General features: G+C 47.1%; 1 protein-coding gene across 2 annotated transcripts in view; it reads right to left on the minus strand.

Annotated features, from left to right (window-relative positions):
* The window catches only part of LOC119373162 (uncharacterized), a 173,608-nt gene that overhangs the window by 59,644 nt on the left and 91,410 nt on the right, over nucleotides 1–22,554 (minus strand). For both annotated transcript variants that reach the window (XM_049419775.1, XM_037643188.2), the window contains exon 2: nucleotides 9,348–9,555. In XM_049419775.1, the coding sequence (XP_049275732.1) occupies nucleotides 9,348–9,441 (94 nt within the window). In that variant the 5' untranslated portion in view covers nucleotides 9,442–9,555. The remainder of the gene's footprint in view (nucleotides 1–9,347; nucleotides 9,556–22,554) is intronic.

Raw genomic sequence — 22,554 nt, forward strand, 5'->3', positions numbered from 1 at the left:
TCATTCATCACTCTTTCGCTCCCCTGTCCCCCCTCCCCAGTGTAGAGTAGCAGGCCAGAGCAAACTATAGCTCAGGCCGACCTCTCTGCCTTTCTGTAAATAAATTCTCTCTCTCTCTCTAAAAGCAAAAAACAAGAATGAATAATCTCTCTGTGTATTTTTGTTGGCTTCGCACGTGTGTCATGTTCTGAACACGGTGTGATAATGTCTACGTTGCGCTGGCCCGTTAACGAAATCGACGCAACAATGAAACGCGTCACACGCAGACAGGCTCGGGCGCGTGCAGACTGTCATAGGTCGGCAGAAAGTGTGGAGCTCACTCAGACTCACTCGTGGAATATATTTTGCAGTTAGGGCTCAATCGGACTCGAGTCACCAAAATTTTCCTCAGCCGGACTCACTCGGACTTAAACTTGCCAAAATATTATTCACCAGGACTCACTCAGACTCACGGCTCGATCGGAGTCTGAGTTAGTCGACTCATGAGCGAGTTTGCCGACCTATGCAAACTGTCAATATTCTTGTAGTGCCTTCGCCTCCTTGCGTCGCTGGACAGATTTAGTTGGGCGTACGCAGCAGCTCTGTGGGCGCAGTCTTCCGCTGGAAATGGCTGGCAGCCCGCGTTTGCAAAGCTGCTGCGGACGTCCAGCTAAAGCTGCCTGTTGTTTGATTGCGTGGTTGATCATGCTGACCGGGATGCAACAGGCCAACGAGATGCCCATATACTAGAGAAAACTACGCGGCAGGGGAATCGTGAATGAAAAAGGAGGATGCACTCCTCGCTCGTTTATTATATGCTTAAGGGTGTGCTGTCGTTAACAGTGTTAATGGTAAAGATATTACGTTACCTTGCTGGAGGAAGAATGTTTATCTGAAGTTTAATTCACCAAGAGTCGTTCTACTATAAGTGTGTTCGTGTTTTAATGTTATTGCGGTAAAAAAAAATATTAATTGCACTCTGCCTTTAATATTGTAGCTTCTATTGCGCAAATGTGGTGCTTGTAGCCGGAAGGATTCTTAGCAATTCTGCGCACTCACCGCGCTTAAGATCGCGCTGCAGACTTTCGACTTAATCGCTTGCCGTCTTGACCCAAACAGTAACGCGAACTGCAGCGGTAATATCATTGCTATAGAATCAGAGCCTCCAACGAGCGACGCTGGTATTTTTCAACGGTCTCCTCAGAGCAAATAACAAATGTATCAACTGTGATCGCTCGCTCCGGGTGATTTGAACGATACAGCAGCGGCAAGCTGACTGAAACAAATTACTGACTCCGTATACTGCTACCTTCTAAATTTGGGATCATTACTTTGCTGGCGAAGTTTTCGTTAATTTTAACGTCGTTCTTCGGGTTCAGTTAAACCTGAGTTATTTAGAAGAAATATATAGGCTCTGCTTAACTCAAGTTAGTAAACATTGTGCTTGCAGGTGCCATACCAAAATTGTTATACTGACATTCCGTTTATCCGGCATTTCTGTTTAAGCGTGTTTTGCTTACCCGGAGTATGCTCAATTTGCAGTCCCAGAGCTGCAATGGTTACACTGTGGCACAGCGGCGCTTGAAAGCCTAACCATAGTTTTACGGGCCATCGATTAGCCTGCCACACGCGCGTGCAACCGCAGACTCATGCCGCATTTTTGTTTATTAGTTCCTTTTTTTTTTTTTTGAGCGGCAGCACCTTGCGTATCATCACGGAGCTTCCTTGCTTTGTGGGAACAAAACCACGCGATGTTAACCCCCTTTCGCTTTTTTTAGCGGAGGGGGGAGTGAGGGGCCACGGAGCAGAACACTCAAACTTTAACGAAAAGTCGCTATGTGACGACTCGTTCAAATTTGTTTTTTTTTTTTATCTTTCTCTTAATTCTCTTGATCCTTTCTGATCCGCTCCGAGTCGACGTTCGGAATTTGAAAAAGCCAAGCTAAACCCCTATTTCCTGCAACGGTATCCGGTCAGATTCAAGCCTAGAAAAGCAACCTGGTTCGATAATAAGCTCTTCGGCATACGCCTGTGTAGAAATTGCGATAAATGGATCCGTATATCCTCCGTCGGGATAAAATGAGGCGAGTCATTTCACTTAGGCAAATCCTTTTGAGGAATTTCACCGGGGCAATTTACTGGCTATTTATATAGCATTTGCGTTGCTAACGCAAGTGACTTAGTGATGGATGTAGTATGAAATAATATTAGAAACTGCCAGTATTTAAATATCCGCCTTCGCCAGTGCGTGGTGTACTTGCCGCAAATATCGCCATTTAGTGGCCTCGACTGTTGGCTTCTTCCACGATTCGAACGCGCATGCTGCAGGCAGGAAATGCTGGCCAGCAAAAGGGAACGTTGCTAACAGTTCCCAAAAGCAGTGCTGTCCTTACAAGCATGTGAAGCGAACAGACAATGAAGCCAGAAAATTAATACATACGGGATATTTCGCCAGTATTTTTCCAGACATTATTGCAGTATTGTTTCATATTGTTGTAGCTGATAAAAAAAAAAACACCTCGGTTACCCTATTCTTCTTGCTCAATGTATCTGCTGAGGGGAAGAAAAACACGACAGAATCAACCACTTTCTCGCTGAGTTAACGCTGGCGTGAAGCTGAGAACGTTAAGGAAGTCTGTACCAAAGCCGGCGGCCTCCCTGCCTTTATAAAAGAAATTTTTTATTATTTCTTTTTTTTTTTTCATTCCTTCAGAACCATGGGAATACAGAGGCGACGACGCGTCAAAAGCCGGCTGCCGTAATGAGTAACATCGCCATTGTCGCGACAGATAGCCACGCTAGAAAGGCTCGCGAGCCTTTCGAAGGTCCACGAGCGCAGAGACTCGGTCTGCGTGTCACTGAGCATGCCTTCCCTTGTGCGTTAAACAATAGAAGGAAACCCGTTTACTTCTCGTGCTTCGCGCGAACTGCATTCTGAGCAGTCTGCCGCTCCCGTTAAGTGGACCATATAGATCGGCCTCTGCGTTCCGCCGTCACGGGCTACTGAGTCGATGTCAATTGTCGGGGCGTCAGACGATAGTACAGACTGCAGGGAACGCGGCCTCTGGAGTGCTATGCATACGTGTGCGATAGGCACTGTGTTTTGAACGCGAGTGCGTTCACATTTAGTTTGGAGGATTGCTTTCTAAACCGTAATCTGTTTCGTGCTTGAACTGGTACAGTGCATCACGGGTAAGAAGAAACGACCGAGCCGGCCAACACGAAAGGACAGAGCGCTTTCTTCCGACTGATTTTTATTGGCAAATTGCATTAAATACATAGTCTTGCGCAAGCATACAAAAACACCCGAGCGTAACGCCAAGATGAGACAGCACCATGGCAACGTCACAGAACAAAGTTTCATAGACGGTTCACCTGATTAAGGAAGGACATTTCATGTCCAGATAAGGCCAATGAAGGGGCGCTTATGCACGTGATTCCACGGCCCTTGCTATAGAATGCGCTTCTGTAATTTCCCGCGTGATCTGTGACGGGTGCTTTTTCAACACTTCACACTGATCAAACTTAAGGGAACATCCACAGTCGCGGCATCAGGCGAGCCGTCTATGAAACTTTGGTCTGTGACGTTACGATGGTGCTGTCTCATCTTGGCGTTACGCTCGGGTGCTTTTGTATGCTTGCGCAAAACTACATATTTGATGCAATTTGCCAGTAAAAATCAGTTGGAAGTAAGCGCTCTGTCCTTTTGTGTTGGCGGGCTAGGCATTCTTCTTTCCCGTGATGCGCTTTACCAGTTCAAGTACGACAAACCAACTCGCCCTAGCTTCAACACTTGTGGGCATATCCGTCTCGTTTCTTTTTTTAACAGCGAAGCTGTTAAAGCTAGCGGTAAGAAGTCCGTTAACAGAAAAACCCTGCTGCGCTGCAAGTGGCACAGCTGCGCACCACCTGTGCTAAAAATAGCCAAGCTTCTGCCGCACCGAGGAGCAGCCGCCGCCGAGTCGTCGCCATAGCAACCGCCACAGTTTCTTACACCGTGGCTCAGGGACAGCGATTTCAACACATTCGGAGTGGCAAGCTTCGCGCGTATTCCGGATCCGCCCGTCGCCGTCGCTTGGCGGCCGCTTCTTCGGCCGAGCACGCTGGATCCAATCGCCGCCGGAGTTGTGATTCCCGTGCTGCAGCAGGACGAGCTGAGGATAAACCAGCTTCCATGTGCCAAGTTTGCGCAACTTGGGGCAAACCTCCCTCATTTTAATCTTTTTTCCTTGTCCGTCTTCATAAAGGACGATCAATTTCAGATAACGCATCGGTTTTAAATTTATTCTAAGTTGTCTGTAGTTGCGAGTCAGGCTTTTTGTGCCCATCAACTGACCCGGAGATGGCTGCTTTCAGTGAACATTTTTTCGCACCGATCTTTTTTAACAGTGCAGCAACTAATCGTGCTGTAAGTTTGTGAGTAATTATTACTCGGTTACAATGGACCACGTGAGCGGCTGCATTCACTTAATTCTCACTATTTCCACGTGGTCGTGACGTCGACGAAGACAGCAGTCGGCGTTTTCAAGATGAAACTGTTTATTTGGCCGAACTTGTGGCCGGGAAACGGAAAGTTAATTTACAGCAATACACACAGTATGCACTGATAGCGGCGAACAAAGCGTCGACCGTCGATCAACTGACAAGCGGTGAAGCGCGTCGGCATTTATACACGTGCCGTCGAATATTCCAGCGTTATCGCTGGTTGTCGCGCAAGTTCTAGAATAAGCTCGAGTGTTCGCGTCTTGCGCGTAATCTCAACAAAACGATCTACAATAATCGCGAAGCATCTCGAACAATGAGGTTCGGTTTGCGCTTAGCGTTGCTGACAGTCTTTGTGGGCGAAAACCGAGTACAGCAAAAGTGATAATAAGAAACGCACGTGGCACTATTCTCGGTCATTAATGTCTATTTGTTCAATTTACTTACGGTATGTATGCACGTGTGTGTGTGAGAATCAGGGTAACCCATAGGGACTCAGTATCTAGTATACAAACGTACGGTCAAAGTACTTTCTCGACAGATATCGAACCTTGTGGCGGAAGCGCTACTCTTTTTATTTAACTTACGCGTTTAAGAAAACTATAGTCACATTGTTCTGCACGAAGCTGGCATATCGCCAACAATACTCCGTGTGTTGGAGCGCCACATGTCGGGGCTGTGTGTGGAGAGCGAGATTCTCGCCGTGTGATAAGCGAGAAAAAATAGGATGAAGAGAGGGGCTAGATTTTATTCACAACGGCAAGAAACCAACAAAACAGAATAAACCGAAGCGGGCGAAAATGCCTTTAGAAACTTTGGGAACATACGAGGTTATACGCACCCCGCCACAGAGAAGCGCCTTTTTTTTTTATTTGATGAACGACGAAGTACATCCACCAACAAGTAAACAAAGGAAAGAAAAAGAAAAAAAAAAGAAGAGAAAAACTACTCTTACAGCGAACCGTGACATCTGTGACGAGCTTGTTCTTCTGCGTAAGTTTTATCGACTGTGCTTGTGTATATAGACGCACGTATAGCAAGATCACGCTATTAATAGAGTATACTAGCTATTTCTTAAATTTTTTGCATATTTAGTTGATTGAGAGATAAGAGAGATAAAATTAATTAATCACTTGGAAGCGCCACCAAAGTGCGGAGTCATTAACTTCAGAAAGTCATTTTCTCCTAGGAGTAGTTCTCCGCGGACGCGTAAAACCAAGTTTCGCAAAAATAAGAGGACGAGGGGCGGGCGAGGGCGAGAAGGGAACAAAAAAAACGGGCAAGTCGGCTAAATCGCGAGGGCGGGTCGAAGCGACGAGGTTTCGCACCGATTATGCGTCCGGACCGCCCTACACTAGGTGGATTAATATTGCGGCTAGATGAGCGATGATGTAAAAAAGAAAAACAAATAATTTTGGTTCGCACGGCCGTGGTGGTTATGAATAATGCTGTAAAATATGCAAAGCCGGGGCGCGCGGTGCGACCGCTGATAAGACGATGAGTGCACGCTATAGCGCTCAGCTTTGTGAAGCCTCGTCTCGGGCAACTCTTCTTCTGTTTTTTTCTTTGCGATATTACCATTTTGGCTCTTCACAGATTCGCAGCAACCGCTGTCGGAACGCGGGACCCCCAGCCTACCCGTTATACGAAGTTTCTGAACGTAGCTGGCGCGGGGCTGCGACGCGAACTGTACCAACGTTACTAGACCTAATCTAGTAACGTTCACCTGTACCTCGACAGTTCACTGCGGAGTGAGAATGGTATTGGGGGGGGGGGGGGGGACTTTCTCAGCACGGGGCAGGCTGACTTTGTGCCGGAAGTATCCTCGCGCAGGACCAGGGTGGCTTCAACACTACCCCCGCCCTTCCCCCAAAATTTTCACTTTTGCATGCGCATATACACAAGCAAACATACAAATACACACATAAACGTACGCAAATAATTTGCACCCGCTTCCCCCCAAAGCAATTTCCGGCTATGTCCTTGACCATTTCATATGCGCACGGTACGGCAGCGCCACAGCTTTCGCACTCTTGCGTGTACAGCCATTGCTAAGCAACGCTTGCAAATGATTTAGGAAGTGGAGTGATTTGACATGAAATATGTGCCTCTATGCGGTCTGAGAGAGTATACGGGGCAAGGGGCATTTACCGCCCTGTATGTTAAACGTAGACCATTCCGGCATTCGCTGAAACTGTAGCTAGATTACTGATTGTGGCAGCGTACCTGTTTTTGTTTTCCATTGTGCCGTTGGGCTTTAATGTGCCCAATCCAGCGTGTCGTCTATGCAGCGTAACGTCGGATATTCTACAAGAACACCGTTTCATACTGTCACACTTGATGTCACTTTTGCACGCTCCTGGCTTCACATTAATATCAAGCGCGGTTTATAATAACTAGCGACAGAGTAGCACGCGCAATGCGGAGGTTTGGCTTCAGATATCTCCTGCGGCTAGTTGATCTTCCGTCAACTTACAATTTCTTTGCCTTTATCGCTTCTACATTTCACTTTAATAAAAACAAGTCATTTACCCCGTGCTCCTTCCTGTCTTGGCTTTTCTTTTTTTCACTACCGGAAATTGACAATCGAGAGCCTCGGTTCTTTTCGTTGATTATATGTATGTGTGAATGAAATAATTTCTTTGAGATCGAGTAGTTCTGAACCTGTAAGAAGTGCAGGCGCACGTACAAAAACGGATTCAATTCGACTTTTATGCCGGGGACCGTTCGTTGTCAAAGGTGAGTGTGCGTATAGACTCACTGCTGATGAAGACCGGTCCCCGGGCGAAACGTCGAGTTAATTGTGCGTTATTTTTTTTTTTGTACGTCCGCCTGCAATTGTGTATAGTTGGTGCATGATAGCCTAAGTTATGCACCGCTATGAAGAACCAAAACCAAAACCAAACTTGTTTATCTGGAGGCCGGTTGTTTTCCGGACAGCCAAAGTGGTATAAACAAGGTCAATTGGTCCTACGCGCAAACTGGAAATTAACTACCGTTGTTTATCAAAGGATGCGGAGGAAAACAGAACACCGAGGGGCCGACTATCCAGAGCATCAAAAACAAACTCCAGCGGCTGGTAAGATTGGACCAGTAGCAGCAGAACGCACTGCCGGCCGGTGATGCTGTTTGTTCCATATTTCAGAATGGCCGTCACACCAGTACGATACCTCATCGCACATTATCTGTCATTGTCTTATCACGTGCTCTTATTCGACGAGAGGTTGCGTGGAAGCGGCTTTTAATTCCTGCTTTGAAACTTGGCGTCAAAGCAGTCAATACGAGTGGCCATCGACGAGGCGGCAAGTGTCAGGTATATAATCGATCGAGAAATCGCTGCATACACGCAACCTACTCAGCGCGCAAGATAAAAACGCCAGGCCTGCGCGGAAAGCGCAGCACAGTCACAGCGAAAGCTCGAAGAGCGGCATTTCTAGAGCCCGTTATAAACTCTCTTGTGGCTACTGATACAAGTACACTAGGAACGTACCCACTACGCCACAAATAATAATTTTTGTGAAGTTGGGAAGCACCCACCACAACATTACTGCGGAGAAGCGAGGTACCATCTGTAAGGCATTATGCACTTTGTTGGTGCGACGGTTGATGACGATGAAGAATTATGGCTGATCCCTTTGTAATGGGTTGGAAGTTTTAAAAGACCCACTAGTTACGTAATCGCATTATGTGACGACCGGTCGTTATTTCATTCTCCCGCCACGCTTTATAACATACGCTGACGTGAGAAAGAGATAGATAGAGGGAATTAACCTTGTTGAGACCCTGAGCAAATGGACCATGGGAGCCTTATGGGCTTCCTTGGCAACCAATAGAAGTGCACTTGCGAGGAACCCACTACGTTATAAATCATCATAATTTTTGTGAAGTCGGGAAGCAGCCACTAGGCAATTTTTCTTCATTCTGCGCAGAATAGTAGTAACTGCTAAACACCTGTAAGGCAAATGTGCACTTTGTTGATGCTGTGGCTGATGACGATGAATTATGGCAGAGCTTTGTATGGGTCGGAAGCATTCAACAACCAACTCGTTGCGCAATTGGCATTGTGTGACGCCTGCTTACAGAACTCGCGTTGTGTGACACTTGGTTGTTATTTTACTCCTGTACCACGCTACATTGCATATGTTAATGTGGTTCCTTCCCGACATGAAGCCTGTATAGGGTCATTTTGCAAGGCAGTTTCAAGCACCGGCATGGCTCTGAGGTTGAATACTGGGCTCACACGCAGAGGGCCCAGGTTTCTCGTTCCATCCTGGAATTTTTTTTCTTATTTAGTTTTTTTTCTTATTTCGAGCGATAGTGGTTACGGACACCGGCGGCGGTGGCGGCAGCGGCGGCGGCGGTGGACAACTACGGCGCCAAAACGGCCCTTGTTGTGATCTCATAACAGCTTTCGCTGTAAAACGCGCAGAGAAGCAGTATGTAGTGCTGCTTTTTGCATAACTTTCATGGCTGTGATTGTGTTTCATTAAGCTCTGGTATACTGTTTTCTCATAGTGGCGGTACCCGCCATGGTATTCTAGTGGTTATGGCGCTCGACTGCTGACCTGCAGGTCGCGGGATCGAATGTCGGCCACGGCGGCCGCATTTTCGATGGAGGCTAAAATGCTTGAAGCCCGTGTGCTTAGATTTAGGTGCACGTTAAATGCACATTAAATTTCCGGAGCCCTCCACTACGGCGTCTCTCATAATCATATCGTGGTTTTGGGACGTTAAACCCCAACAGTTATTATTACTATTCTCATAGTGGCAGCGTGCCCACCAGCTTTTGCTAAGTGCAGCGAAAGGCGCGCTTCGTGTATAGATCCGTTGCCTTTTCGCTAATGTATCCGTTAGATCCCGAACATAACTGTATTAGTATCACATACCTTTTCGAGCTAACAGTCGCCGGGCACCCGGAACCTTGCATGAAGGTCCGCTGGGCCATCCTGGCCACCGCCAGCGTTGGTTTTGCTGCCGCATGGCGCGACGACCGCCGGGCTCAGGGAGCCGGGCAGGGCCTCGACGCCTCCGGGCCGTAGCCTCCTGGCGTGCCGCAACCCTCGGCACGCCCAAACAGTGCCATCACTCTCGATCCTGCATCGGAAGAAGATCGGATCTCACGTTAACCACAGCCTTATGTTGTTGACTATATACTGAATAGGTTTCCTTTTTTTTTTCTTTTTCTTTTTTTTTAATGGGCGATGCGTAAGAGAGGTGAGAAAACACAACTTCGTGGTCCTCCGCGAACTTATTGGCCAAGAGGTTCGGCTACACAGGTTTTTATAAGAGCAGAATATAAAAACAGTTTAAATAAAAGTTGTTCCTGTTGTATTCAAAGACAAAGGGGCCCAGAGTAAATGGAAACACACACACACACACACACACACACACACACACACACACACACACACACACACACACACACACACACACACACACACACACACACACACACACACACACACACACACACACACACACACACACACACACACACACACACACACCACACACACACACACACACACACACACACACACACACACACACACACCCACACACACACACACACCACACCAACACAACCACACACACACACACACACCACACACACACACACACACACACACACACACACATATATACCAACTGTGCAGAAGGCAAGACAGGCCGAGATGTACCGTTGAACTGAAAGGAACGTAAACTGTCATCTGATAAATATAGCGTGTGTACCGAATTCATAAGCAAAATTTCTTGACACTTCCAACGGCGGAACGGAATTACTTCTTGCGACCAAGGCTGGGTTCTTCAGGACTAAAGCGTAATTCACAAATCTGACAATTTGTGGAAGTGCGATTATTTCATTTCAAGTGGACGAGGCAAGCACGGAAGTTGGAAAAGTGTTTGAATTGGAAAGCTGCCACGGCGAGATTAGTATGGAAACGGTGAATGCAAGCAAGTTGCTGCTGACTTATTCGGAGAGAACGGTGATAGAACTCATCCAAGATATCTGAAGTGTTTAGCGCAGAATTATCAAGACGGGACAAGAAGGGAGAACACTTACACAGATATGTCGTACCAACAAGGCCAGAAGTCAGCCCTTGCTAAATTCACCCAAGAGATGAAGCAAGCGTATAAAGTGCCATTTGTAGCGCTGACTAACACTCCTAGGTTTAAATGCACATATATACCCCATAAAGTGGACGAGAGGATGACCGCCGCCGTATCCCAGTGGTACTGTCTGACTGAATAAGATGATGACAAATAAAATACACACAGAGGTATTTGCCGTTTCCAAGATACTTTCAGTGGGCGTCACCGAGCGCAAAGTTGAGAAAGCATCCGATGTATAAACAGTCGGGTGCTTACAGTGCGGCAATGGACGCTGGCTGAAACTCAGCGAAATTGAGAGAACGCCTCTGAAAATCCCCCGGCGCGATTTCATCGTCGCTTTTGATTCATCGCGGAGGATCAGACGGCCTGACCTCCGCAGTCCCGTTTCTCTAGGTCGGTGCAATAACTGTCAAAAAGCGGCGTGCACAAAGGCGCGCAGCGTTGTTTCATTTTCTGGAATCGATTGAATTGGACAAAGAAAACAAGGTCGCCGTAATAGTTCTTGGCATGTGTCACCGCCACCGAAAGCGCACAGCCGCTTTACTTCTGAATCTACCACCTGTCGCTGTTTTAACCGACGCGCACGTGTAGGCTTCGGAACTGCACATTTAAATGGTCGCCCATGCATGGATGACGGTCGCGTGTGCTGCGGTCGCGTTGTGGTTCGTTCGACATGTCCCTGAAACTTATTTACAGGTTAGTTCGACAGGTCTGGCAGTTTTGTTTTTAAATGAAAGCACGGTCCCACGTATCTCGTTCGTTTCGGCATGATTCGCGCTAATATACGTCAGGCCACGTGAAACAAGAAACAGCTAAATACATGCTTCATTTTCGTTGACGTTCCTGCTGGAGGCCAATTCTACAGTGTGCTTTGCGTATACTGTAACCATTTGCATAACTACGTATTTGACGTCTACAGCCATCAAATGGATAGGACGTAGCGGAAGAAACACAACACAAGCCCCTTTTCCGTCAGAACAAAGTGCTGTTTACACTCCGGATTCAATCTGCCATGGAGAACTCGTGGAGGCCTTGTACATCAACAAAGATAATGTGTTATGTCTAAGCCGAACCTCGATATCATTCCAAGAAAAAGAAGCCCAGCTAATCAACACAATGTTTACGCGATTTGCAGGCTTTACCGCGCATATCCTTCAAACGAACGTTTTATTTTTTCTTCTCTTTTTTTCTTTTCTTGTGTCTCATAGTTGACCGCCAGCTCATCTACTTACGTCTGACTTTCATTGCGATAGCAATTATATGGACAGTCTCGGCTGAATTTTGCCGTCGCCCGTCATGCACCGTATGTATATGTATATATATATATATATATATATATATATATATATATATATATATATATAAAAGCCCCAAAGAAAAATAATTCAGAAATATGCTTCCGAAGCGCGGAATCGAACCAGGGACCGCTTGCTCCGCAGCGAGTGGCGCTATCCACTACGCCACGAAACGCAGATCCTCCACGTAACTAACGGCGAGCGTTATATACACACCATTTACCGGTGGACGGACTCAGAGACGCTAGGCGCTTATAAGCGTTTCTTCATTACCAGCGAGATGGCGTTAGGAGCGCGACGGGTGGATTTAAAAGTCGTCGGCGAGAAGAGGTTCTTGATGGAAAATGGAAAATAGAAAGGTGGGGGAGTGACACAGTAACTGCGCTCGCTTCTTGTTATGTTTGCGCAGGGAGAACCTTGCCCTTCCGCTGTCTGCTCGCGCGGTTTTCTCGTGCTGAGGGGAAGAGGGATGTTTCACGCTTTCACCGTGATGTCCGCGCTCATGTTACGGAGCGTACGAAAGTCACTCGAGCTCAAGGGACGTCGCTAAACGAATAAACAGAAGATGAGCGCGAACTATCAAGTGTCACAGCTCGACACTTGAAGCGTGCACTCTAGTTTCCTTCGCTGCTTTGGCCGCCTTTGCAACAGGAGCGCTGTTCAAACTGAGAGTATCCATTGGCGAGCCTCACTTCGTATAGCATCAGTTTCTTGCTATCGCATTCATTGCTTCGCCCTTGCGGCGAAGCTGTGACTTTTTTTGCGTGTATGTATATATTCTTTGTGTCTTAAAATGAATCGCCAGTTGAAAGTAACCAGCGCTTGTGTTGTGTTTTTTCCCCTACGTCCCCTCCGTTTGAGCGCTGTAAATTTGAACAAAAAATGTATTACCAACTAGCCCAACTATTGTCTACAGCCACTTCCGCATGACTATTTCGTTAGAAGCGCGAGAAATCAGCCGCTTTTGCCCCGACTGCCACTGAAGTGAGCTGCTGCACTTCTACTATGTCTCTCATGTTTTAGCGCCACCCCACATAGCATTTGTGATGGCGTCAAGGTATGCGTGTATGCTACACAGATCTGTACAGTCGCGCTCATTATGACTTGAAACACGGGAGCGCGTGACCTCACGAGTTCAAAGACTGCCCATGGCTTCCGTTAGCCCTTATTTCCATAACTAAACGCTGTTCTCGCACTCGGGGATGGTTCCAAATAAGAAAATATCATTTAGTTGCTGAAATGAAAACAAGTTCAAGCCATGCGCAATCTTTGAACTCATGATGCCACGCGCTCCCATGTTGCAAGTCATATTAAGCGCGACTGTTCGTATTTGAACCAAACTGAAAAGAATTTTGAAGCATTGGGGGAGGGAGCTTATAGCGGAAAAGGTTTCTCCTTAAGGATCCTTGTCTGATGGGCAATCATACCTTTGTGGTGCTTTGTTTAGTTAGACTAATAGTGCCGGAATTTCATTGTCGGGAGGACCGAATAATACCTTCCAATCACTTGTCAGCGTCTCGATGTGTCATTGTGTATGTGTTTGCCTGTGCTGACGCGAGGCAGAATATTTCGGCGATAAGAAAATTGGGCCATGAGGATTTGTTCATATTTTCGCGCTTACCTTCGAGTATTCAGAGACGCGCCTCTCTGCAGCGACAGATTAGGCGCCTTTGCAGCTTTCCTTCGCCACTCAACTGAAATTTTACCGCTGTTTCACATACCTTATAAGACCGCGTCTGGACCGCGGCGGAGATGGCGGCGATTGATTTTATACATAAAGAGGACTCGTGCATGCACAAGGGAGTGGAGGGGGGGAGGGCTAATTTTATGGAGATATTGTCATCATAATTTTGCTACCGCGCCGTCCCCTGCTGAGGAACACACTGCTGGCCTAAATGTGTGAAACGTTCCATTCCACTGCTAGCAAAATTGAATTTTGTGTGGCATATCTCACTGACAACTTTGCACGTACGTAGGTGCCGCCATAAATGAAGTAGCAAATCGACTCGCCTCTGCTCTCTGCTCACAACAGCTGCGAGCGCCCAGAAAACGTCTCACTTTTCTGCCAATTTGCCAATATACCTTCTCGCGTAGCACCTCGCCTAGCGTGCCAAAACTGGATGCTTCCATCCAGCGGGTTGAGTAAAGCACATCTTTTGTGCTGCCGCGGTCAACGGCAAGCATAGCAATTATTTTGCACATCGAGTTGCCTGTAGTCTCCAGACCCGTTTACTGCAGCGACCGAAGGCGCCCATACTCTCTAACTGGAATACCGGCAGGACCGGAGCCGTTCCTTTAAACAACACATTTCTTCCTGTTTTTCATATCAGCCTAGACCACCTCATTTTACGCCCACTGCGGGACAATCGGGGTCCTCCTAGCGGTCTCCAGTTACCCGTGTCTCGTGCCAGCTGATTCGCGGGAAGCCAGCTCCCCAATTTGGTGCTTTTCCTTTCCTGATGGGGGAAGATGGATGAACGGGGCTGATGAAGAAAAAGTAGGAGCTTGATCATTGGGATCTGTCGAGAGAAGGACGTCGTGCTTTATCTTCCCAAACGAGTCCGCTTTTTCTGCTTGTGCCTCGCCGACATTTGTCTGAAGGAGCAACGCAAGAATCGCATGTAAAGAAAAAAAACGAGTGGAGAGTGAAAGAAAATGGAAATGGCGTGTCAATGATTACGCTGTGCGCAAAAATCCACTAATCAAACATATCATATTAACGAGGTTACTATGACTCATAGTAATGAGTCATATAGTAACCGCGTTGCAGTGGCGTTGTACGGGAGATGCGCAGTTAATGTGCGTATATGCGAGTCAATAAAAACACTAGGGAGCCCCTTACGCGCGAATCGTCTAGGGGTACGCATCACCTCCTATTTAATGCAAGGTTTAAACTGGATGGACCGTAAGTGATGGAGCGCAATGCAAGATACCACCATGAATGCGCGAAAAATGAAAATCTCATTTCGTTTGGCTTAGGTTATGTACATAACAGTGTATGTCGTGTACTCCCTCTTACGTATATATAATGAGGGTTCGACCTTTAGGTTGCCGTTCAGCCCGCCACTAAACACCACGAAAATTATGAACCTCTGGTCGAAATTTCATAACCTACGCAGTGGATTTTGCTGCTGCGCAAGAGGTCGTGGTTTGATTCGTGATCGCGTTTCGATGGTGAAGGCGACATATATACCAAAACGCCTGTGTGATTTAAGTTCACTTTCAAGAGTAATGCCAGACGATTTAAACTACGCTGGAGTCTTTTCCTATATATACCTCATATCCCACTGATGCGGTTTCGAGTGTTGAGCCTATACAATTAATGAACCATATGTCAGTACAGCGGCACTCTGTTATGTACATTAGTCGAGGCAATGCGCCCGCCACATTTGCTGAGCGCGTGCACTCGCAGACTGAGTACGTCGCGTTATTATTTTCTTTCGGACTGGGCGCTGACTTATTCTATGTCACTGTGCGTGTGCTAGCACTCACGAACTTCTCTTCTCCGCCTCATATTTCAGTCCCCTTTCCCTTTCTCCGTTGCAGGATAGCCACGCGGGCTCAACCTGGTTAACCTCCCTGCGTTCCCCTTATCTCACTCACTCACTCACTCACTCACTCACTCACTCACTCACTCACTCACTCACTCACTCACTCACTCACTCACTCACTCACTCACTCACTCACTCACTCACTCACTCACTCACTCACTCACTCACTCACTCACTCACTCACTCACTCACTCACTCAAAACACACACACACACACACACACACACACACACACACACACACACACACACACACACACACACACACACACACACACACACACACCAGTATGCCGCCCTTCCATGCCAAAAACCACCATGTCGTTATGGGAATGATAAAACAACGTAAATGTAATGCAATTATTAACGAACGTATGACACCGGCATGGAAAAAGATTTCACTGATGTCGTGGAGGCAGCAATCTAACACTGTTGTTGCTGCATTTATTTATTTCTATTTTTTTGCTCGTCTTTTCTAACGCCTCGGCACTGCGAGTAATGTACAGGGTGTCCCAGCTGTCACGCAGCACGATTTAAAAAAAGAAGAACGTCGTTACGCGAAGCAAACGTACTGCATATTGTTCCTAGTACACTGGAGTAGCCACTGCTATTTTTTTCGTTAATGAGGTTTAATTAATTAGTCATAATTATATTTGTAACTATTGCGTGATAGCTGGGACACCCTGTATAAGTGAGCAACGAGTTTGCGAATAGTTTTCACGACGTAGTCGAGTGATCGTGGCAATTGATTCCCCTTCCCCATCGCGTTCGTCCAACGTTATTCGCCATGTAAGTTCTCGTGATACCTGACACTCCGTTTTTTTTTTCTCTAATTGTCGGACGTGGGTATTTCGTGCGCGCACACCAACGGATATATTTTATAGATCACGAGTGAAAGAGTGTTCATCGTTCGTGATTACTTGAGAGTGCAGCGATGAAGATTGATTTAAACTCAGAAGTGGTATTCATTCCATGAACAACGCCGACGTTGTCCATTTGTATACATGAGGTGCAAGTACGTAGGTATATGTTCATGCTTACCTTGGATTTTTAGAGGTTAAATTAATGCCACTATTAATTGGTAATATGAAGAAGCGGGACACACGCGTACGACACTGTTTCACAAGAAGCTGAACGCATAACTAATTATGCCCGTTTTACTTATTACTTTCTTATGAATTCTCGCTTCGTCTATATATTCTCCTCCTCCTTAATATGCATGTACCTCAGTTATTACAGCCAAGTTTGCCGGGTTTTTTATAACTTTGTCTGACTATCTACTTCCAAATACATAGCTGTGCAAGGGTTCAAGAGATCCCCCGTAGTTTTCTGCAGAGCGGTCACTTAATAAAATATTGAAACACACTTGATGTAAATAAATAGGTCGTACATCCGCGCACGGAAAGCGGTAAAGTACGGTCGAAGTGAAGTCCGCCGATGATGTCCTTCTTTCCGTCTTATAAACTATAAGCGATACTCTGAGTTGTTGCGCTTTCGAATTCAGGTTGACGCAAGGGGAACGCGCAGGCGCGGGAAGTGCGAATAATAAATGAAGAATGCGAGGTGTGTATTCGCAAGATAAATTCGGTACAACACGTAGCAGAGATAAAACTACACACACACACTCGTACGTCGCGATTTCATCGACTATCTGCCGCCTGTACACAAAATGAGTTTGTTCCAAAACAGGCGCTACAATCTAATTCGCGAAGCGGTATGGGGAACAGAAATAAAACACGCGCACAGGCACGCACGAATATATCAGCGCCGAACGGCGCTCTGTGATGTCGTCCTGCTCTCCGATGTACGGTTTGGTTCGTTTTACTATGGAATAGCGCGCGCTAAGCCTATTTCAACAAAGAAATGCTATGCTTCCGGCAGCCGCGTGCTGCCGAAAAAGCTGTCTGCCCGTCCGCACTGTATCTCATGTTTGTCTTGGCAAGTGTTGCCTGCGCTATTTACGAGTCTTTTCATGCGCAGACTACACACGCGTCCCCCTCATCTCCTCTCTTTTGACTGGGTGCGCACGTGCGTTTTTTTTTTTTTTATGCTGATATATTTCGACGCTGCTGCCCGACTGAGCGTGGCACGACACGTGAGCAGCCCACCGCCTCGCGTCGAAGACCTGAAGCTGATTCGAGTCTCAAGATCTCATTTAGCGGCATCCGGGAAGATGTAGCCGGCCAAGCTGTCAGCGGCTCACCGGTGCACATAAATTTATGCGAAGCGCCGTCGCAATTTTTCGGTGTGTGTGTATATATACCAAGGAGGTTGAAAAAAACCTCTTTGATATATACAGTGTAGGGAAAGAAATTTCAGAACTTGTATATATACGCCCCCGTCTCCGCCTTTTTTTTTTTTTTTTGCTTATCTTCTCTCCTTTTTCGTCATTCGCTTTCTTTTTATTTTCGTTTGTTATCGTTGTTGTTCTCCATTTTCTGCCACAATTTTCTCCACGTGCACCGTCCTTTTTTTCTTTTGCTATTGCTGATTTCGCGGAATAAATGCGCAGAGGCAGGTCCTTGGACGCACGACGCAAGCGTGCGCTATCGCAATGCGACAGCCGATACGGCCACCGCATGCTTAGCCAACGCACAGAAGCCAACCATGCTCGCATTTTTGGCCACTCTGGCAGATATGGATCTTATTTTTCTCAGTTCCCTTTATGCTTGCTTTCGGAAGAAAGAGGGGGACCGTATGTATGTGTATGTATATATATATATATATATATATATATATATATATATATATATATATATATATATAGAGAGAGAGAGAGAGAGAGAGAGAGAGAAAGAGAGGGAGTCAACTTCGGCTTGAATAGTGCGTGCGTGAGCTCAAGGGAAGAAATATTAGTGTTCATCGTGGGCAAGGAAGTGGGAACGAGAAACTTTACTGCAGTGCTGTACGGAACGGCGTTCCAAGGAACGACGCTCCAGGAACTAGATCCTTTTCGGAGGAACGGAGGAACGCCACCGTTCCATTAAGGATCGGTGGAACTGTAACGGTAACTCGTTACGTTTACGTAGGAACGGCATAGGGAACGGCGTTTTTTCCGTAAATGTTTCTCGGCATTGAACAGGCGTCCGCACACAGCACATCATGCAGAACAGGGTGGATGGGCGACCGCGTGAGGCGCAATAATCTACCGCTCGCCTGTCACTTGACTATGTTGCATCCTGGTTTTCGGTTTAAGGCGCCCGCCGGGGGCGCAGGGAAGCGCGCGATGTCAAGACCGACCACGCGCGGGAAGAACAGCTGATTTTTTTTTTCTTTTTGTCTGAGCCAGTCTGACAGCAATCACTGGCCGTTCTGGAGTTTAGACACACCTTGGGGAATTTTTAATTGACATTCGATAATAATCGAACCCTATTGTAAGGCTGCCGCAACGAAAGGGCACACACTTTTTTCACCTCGGTGACTTTTGTTCGGCCAACTCGAACGTAGCTTTTGTGTGTGTGTGTGTGTGGGGGGGGGGGGGGTGCTGAGTATTCGGCCGGTTCTGCTTACCAACATTGCCAACGACGTGCTGACGAGAAAACAGGTTCCTCAGTCGGATACCAACATCGATATGCAACTCTTGCTGATTGCAAACAAGGGACTCTACTAAGTTGTGAATGTGTTTCCTGGACATTATTTTCTACTCACACTGCGATATTGAAGCAGCACTCATTAAGCGCTTATGAATTGTTCTTTTCGATGTGGTTTCCTATGCAAGAAGCTTATTCATATCGGCGCATGTGTGGGTACTTCTATTTGAATATCTGAAGCGCATTATTCTGTCGGCGCATTTGAAGACTGACGTGGAAAGTGAACCATCTGTTGCACCTGTAATAGACGAGCACGAAAGTTGCAGTTAGACATACGTCTGTAGCATGGCCAGTGGTCTCTAAAAAATTCGTCTAGGAGCGTTTCTCTAGATTCATTTTGTCTACATTGCCTGAGATGTCAAATTCGTAAAATATATGTAACTCAATATTAGCTTTAAATTGCCCTCTTTATTTCGCCTCAGGGTTATCCGGCAAAACATTTTGATTGAAAATTCAAATGTAACGTTAATGTAACGACACGTAAGCGGAAATCTCGGGGGACAGAGTCGCCAGCCGTTATTATATGTACGCTTTCCCTGTTATAAGAATTCAGCGAGCAAATGCCACTGCACCCCCGACTATGAGGCGCATGAGGCGAAGACGAGAAGTTTATCATCGCCGCAGAAAAGCAGGCAAATACACGAACAAAGAACCAGAAGAAAATAATGCTGCTATTGTTTGTCTCGGCTATTGTTACAGTGCTCAGCTTGTCAAGGTGCATTGAGTGAGTGCTCTGGAAAGCGCTGTACTGTACTTGTGTCCGCAGTGCAGCTGTAAGCGAAAGTGTGTGAGTGAAAATGTTGTTTGATGCAGTAGGACATATATAGCCTTGCATGCGAAGGTTGCAGGCTGTTGCTCCGCCAGAGCGCCGTCTATAAAATGCAGTATAGACTGAAGCTCCTAACACACACACACACACACACACACACACACACACACACACACACACACACACACACACACACACACACACACACACACACACACACACACACACACACACACACACACACACACACACACACACACACACACACACACACACACACACACACACACACACACACACACACACATAATATAATAGCAACCAATTGCGTGTTATCCACAATACTTCAACCTAGCAGTGAGTGTGTCTGCCAATTAAACTCTGCAAGCAGTGAGTGGCTCTGTCAGTGTCTAGCAGGCTTCAAATGAGAATACAGTAGTGCAATGATCGATGAGAGCATGACATTTGATAAGTATGTATGACGTCGCGCACCTCCTAGTGTACAGCCATGAGTAAGAAGACTCGAATACAATGAACAAGTTGAACTTCAAGCAGTACTAAAGGGTTTTTTTTTTTCATTTCCCTTTACGGGAAATACCTACGAATTTGATCATCATGATGGCAAGAAAAGTTCGGCAGTTGTTGCACTCTTGTAACTCGAGAAGGCGAAAGCCTAGCTACACTTTGGTAACGCATTCAATTATATGACAGGGGTTAGAGTGCAAGACATGAGGAGCCGCAGCGGGAGGTACACGTGCGGCGCTGAGAGGACCTCATGAAGGCAACGTTCCCAGGGTGCGGACGCTTCTCCGTCGCTCGTCTCGATCCTCGCTGCCGCTCTGACTGTGACGTAAGCGCGCAGAGTGCGCCCGCCATTCTGCGCAGCAACACCTCTTTCGTTACGGCGTAGCGCCGACAGAGCTGCGCTGAGGATTTCTCGCGGCATCGTGTTTTAATGCGGTAGCAATTATATGGACACTCTCGGCGGTTTTTTTCGGTCGCCGTTATGTTGCTTATATATATATATATATATATATATATGCCACAAAGAAACAATATTCAGAAGAAATACTTTCCGAGGCGCGCGACCGGGGATTCGCACCTGCAATCCCTTGCTGCGTTAAACTCTGCCACGCAGAATTTGTCGCTATCGCATTCATTGCTTCGCCCTTTGATAACGCCTATATATATATATATATATATATATATATATATATATATATATATATATAATCTTGTCCGAAAGACATAACATAAGCATGGGCGTTAAAATGTGACTAACAACGCTTACTGAAAGCGAGCAGTCTATTGCTTCGCCGATGGCAAGATGGCGCACAGCTCATGCACGCGTATAGACAGTTATCAGAAGCGTAGCCCGGGGGGGGGGGGGGGGGGGGGGGGGGGGCTGTTGAAAAGTTCAACCCCCCCCCCCCCCCCCCGAAAAATTTCAATTGTGCTTGCGTACATATACACGCACACATACAAACGCATGCACGAACATACATAAAGTGTGGTTGAACCCCCCTCCCCCCCCCTCCCCCCCGCGAGAAGAGTTTCTGACGCCCCTGGCAGTTCTATATCGCGCGAAATATATACCCGCATATGCCTTCGAATCTGGTTTGTCGTTTCATAAAGAGATTGTAGCGCGTGCGCGCACGTATTCATCGGGGCGGCTTTAGCCTGACGAACGGCGACGTGGTGTGAGCGGCACGTACGTACACTCGCCGCCATCCGGGATCACATTTCGCGGCGCATGGCCTGCGCGTCCAGCATTCCAATACGCAGGCTGCCGCTCACGTCGGACCGCTGCAATGCTCGCCGCTTTCCCCTGGTGCCCTTCTGGCGACTGCGAAAACTCGATTTCCAATCGTCGTCTGATGCATTTTGTATGCAGACGGTCTTCTCTATACCTTCTACCTATACCTTCTTTATACCGCCTATCAGACTCCTCGCGTCTCCCCCCCCCCCTTCAGAGAAGGGCACAGGAGAGAGGAAAAAAAAAATTTCATTGGCCCTTGTGTGCAAAGTGCGATAGACACGTAGTCGTCACACACAGGTATCTTGGTATTCTGTCTCAAGTTCGCCGCTACGTTGGACAAAGTGGCGGGGGTCGCCCTAATGTCATAACGAGAACTACCGGACGTGCACGTGCTCCGATGTCCCAGCTTTGGAGCTGTCCGCGCTCTTTCGGCGTGGAACAAGTGCATATCACTCTCTACATAATGAGAGTAGGCCGCATCCCTCCGGCTGGGGTATGCATTGCAGAGCTTTCTTTGTTTTTGCACATTCTGTTCATCTTTTAGCGTGGCAATAAGCAAAACACGACTCGGCTGTCTCGTTCACCGTTGCACTTGCGGTCCTGGGCATCAGCATACATCTCATGCGAGCGAGCGCGATGGAGCTTGTTTTAGATTGCTACTTCGTATATCCTCCCCCCTCCCCCCTTTTTTTTTCTTTTTCCGTCGCAGATAAAATGGACCGCGGATCTCATCTCTTTTCATGCAATGCTTTTGAGATCCAAATACAAAGAAAGTTTAAAGAGCGCGTTGAGTCGACAGACGTACCGAGTGGCGGAGGCACGTCGACGTTTGCTGCTATTTGCGAGGCTCAGCTGGCAGAGCTGCCGGCCGGTTCGTTGTGTAATTGTATGCATCCAGGTCAAACCTGATTTCGAATGCGCCCCACTCTCTTTTGCCGCACTGACCGCGGCCTCTTGAGACCGGCCGTCTCGCTCGCGGTCATCCTTCAGGGGCAGGCAAAAAGTGGCCGGTGGCG

The sequence above is a fragment of the Rhipicephalus sanguineus genome, chromosome 1 (assembly GCF_013339695.2).
Source record: "Rhipicephalus sanguineus isolate Rsan-2018 chromosome 1, BIME_Rsan_1.4, whole genome shotgun sequence".
Lineage (NCBI taxonomy): Eukaryota > Metazoa > Arthropoda > Arachnida > Ixodida > Ixodidae > Rhipicephalus > Rhipicephalus sanguineus.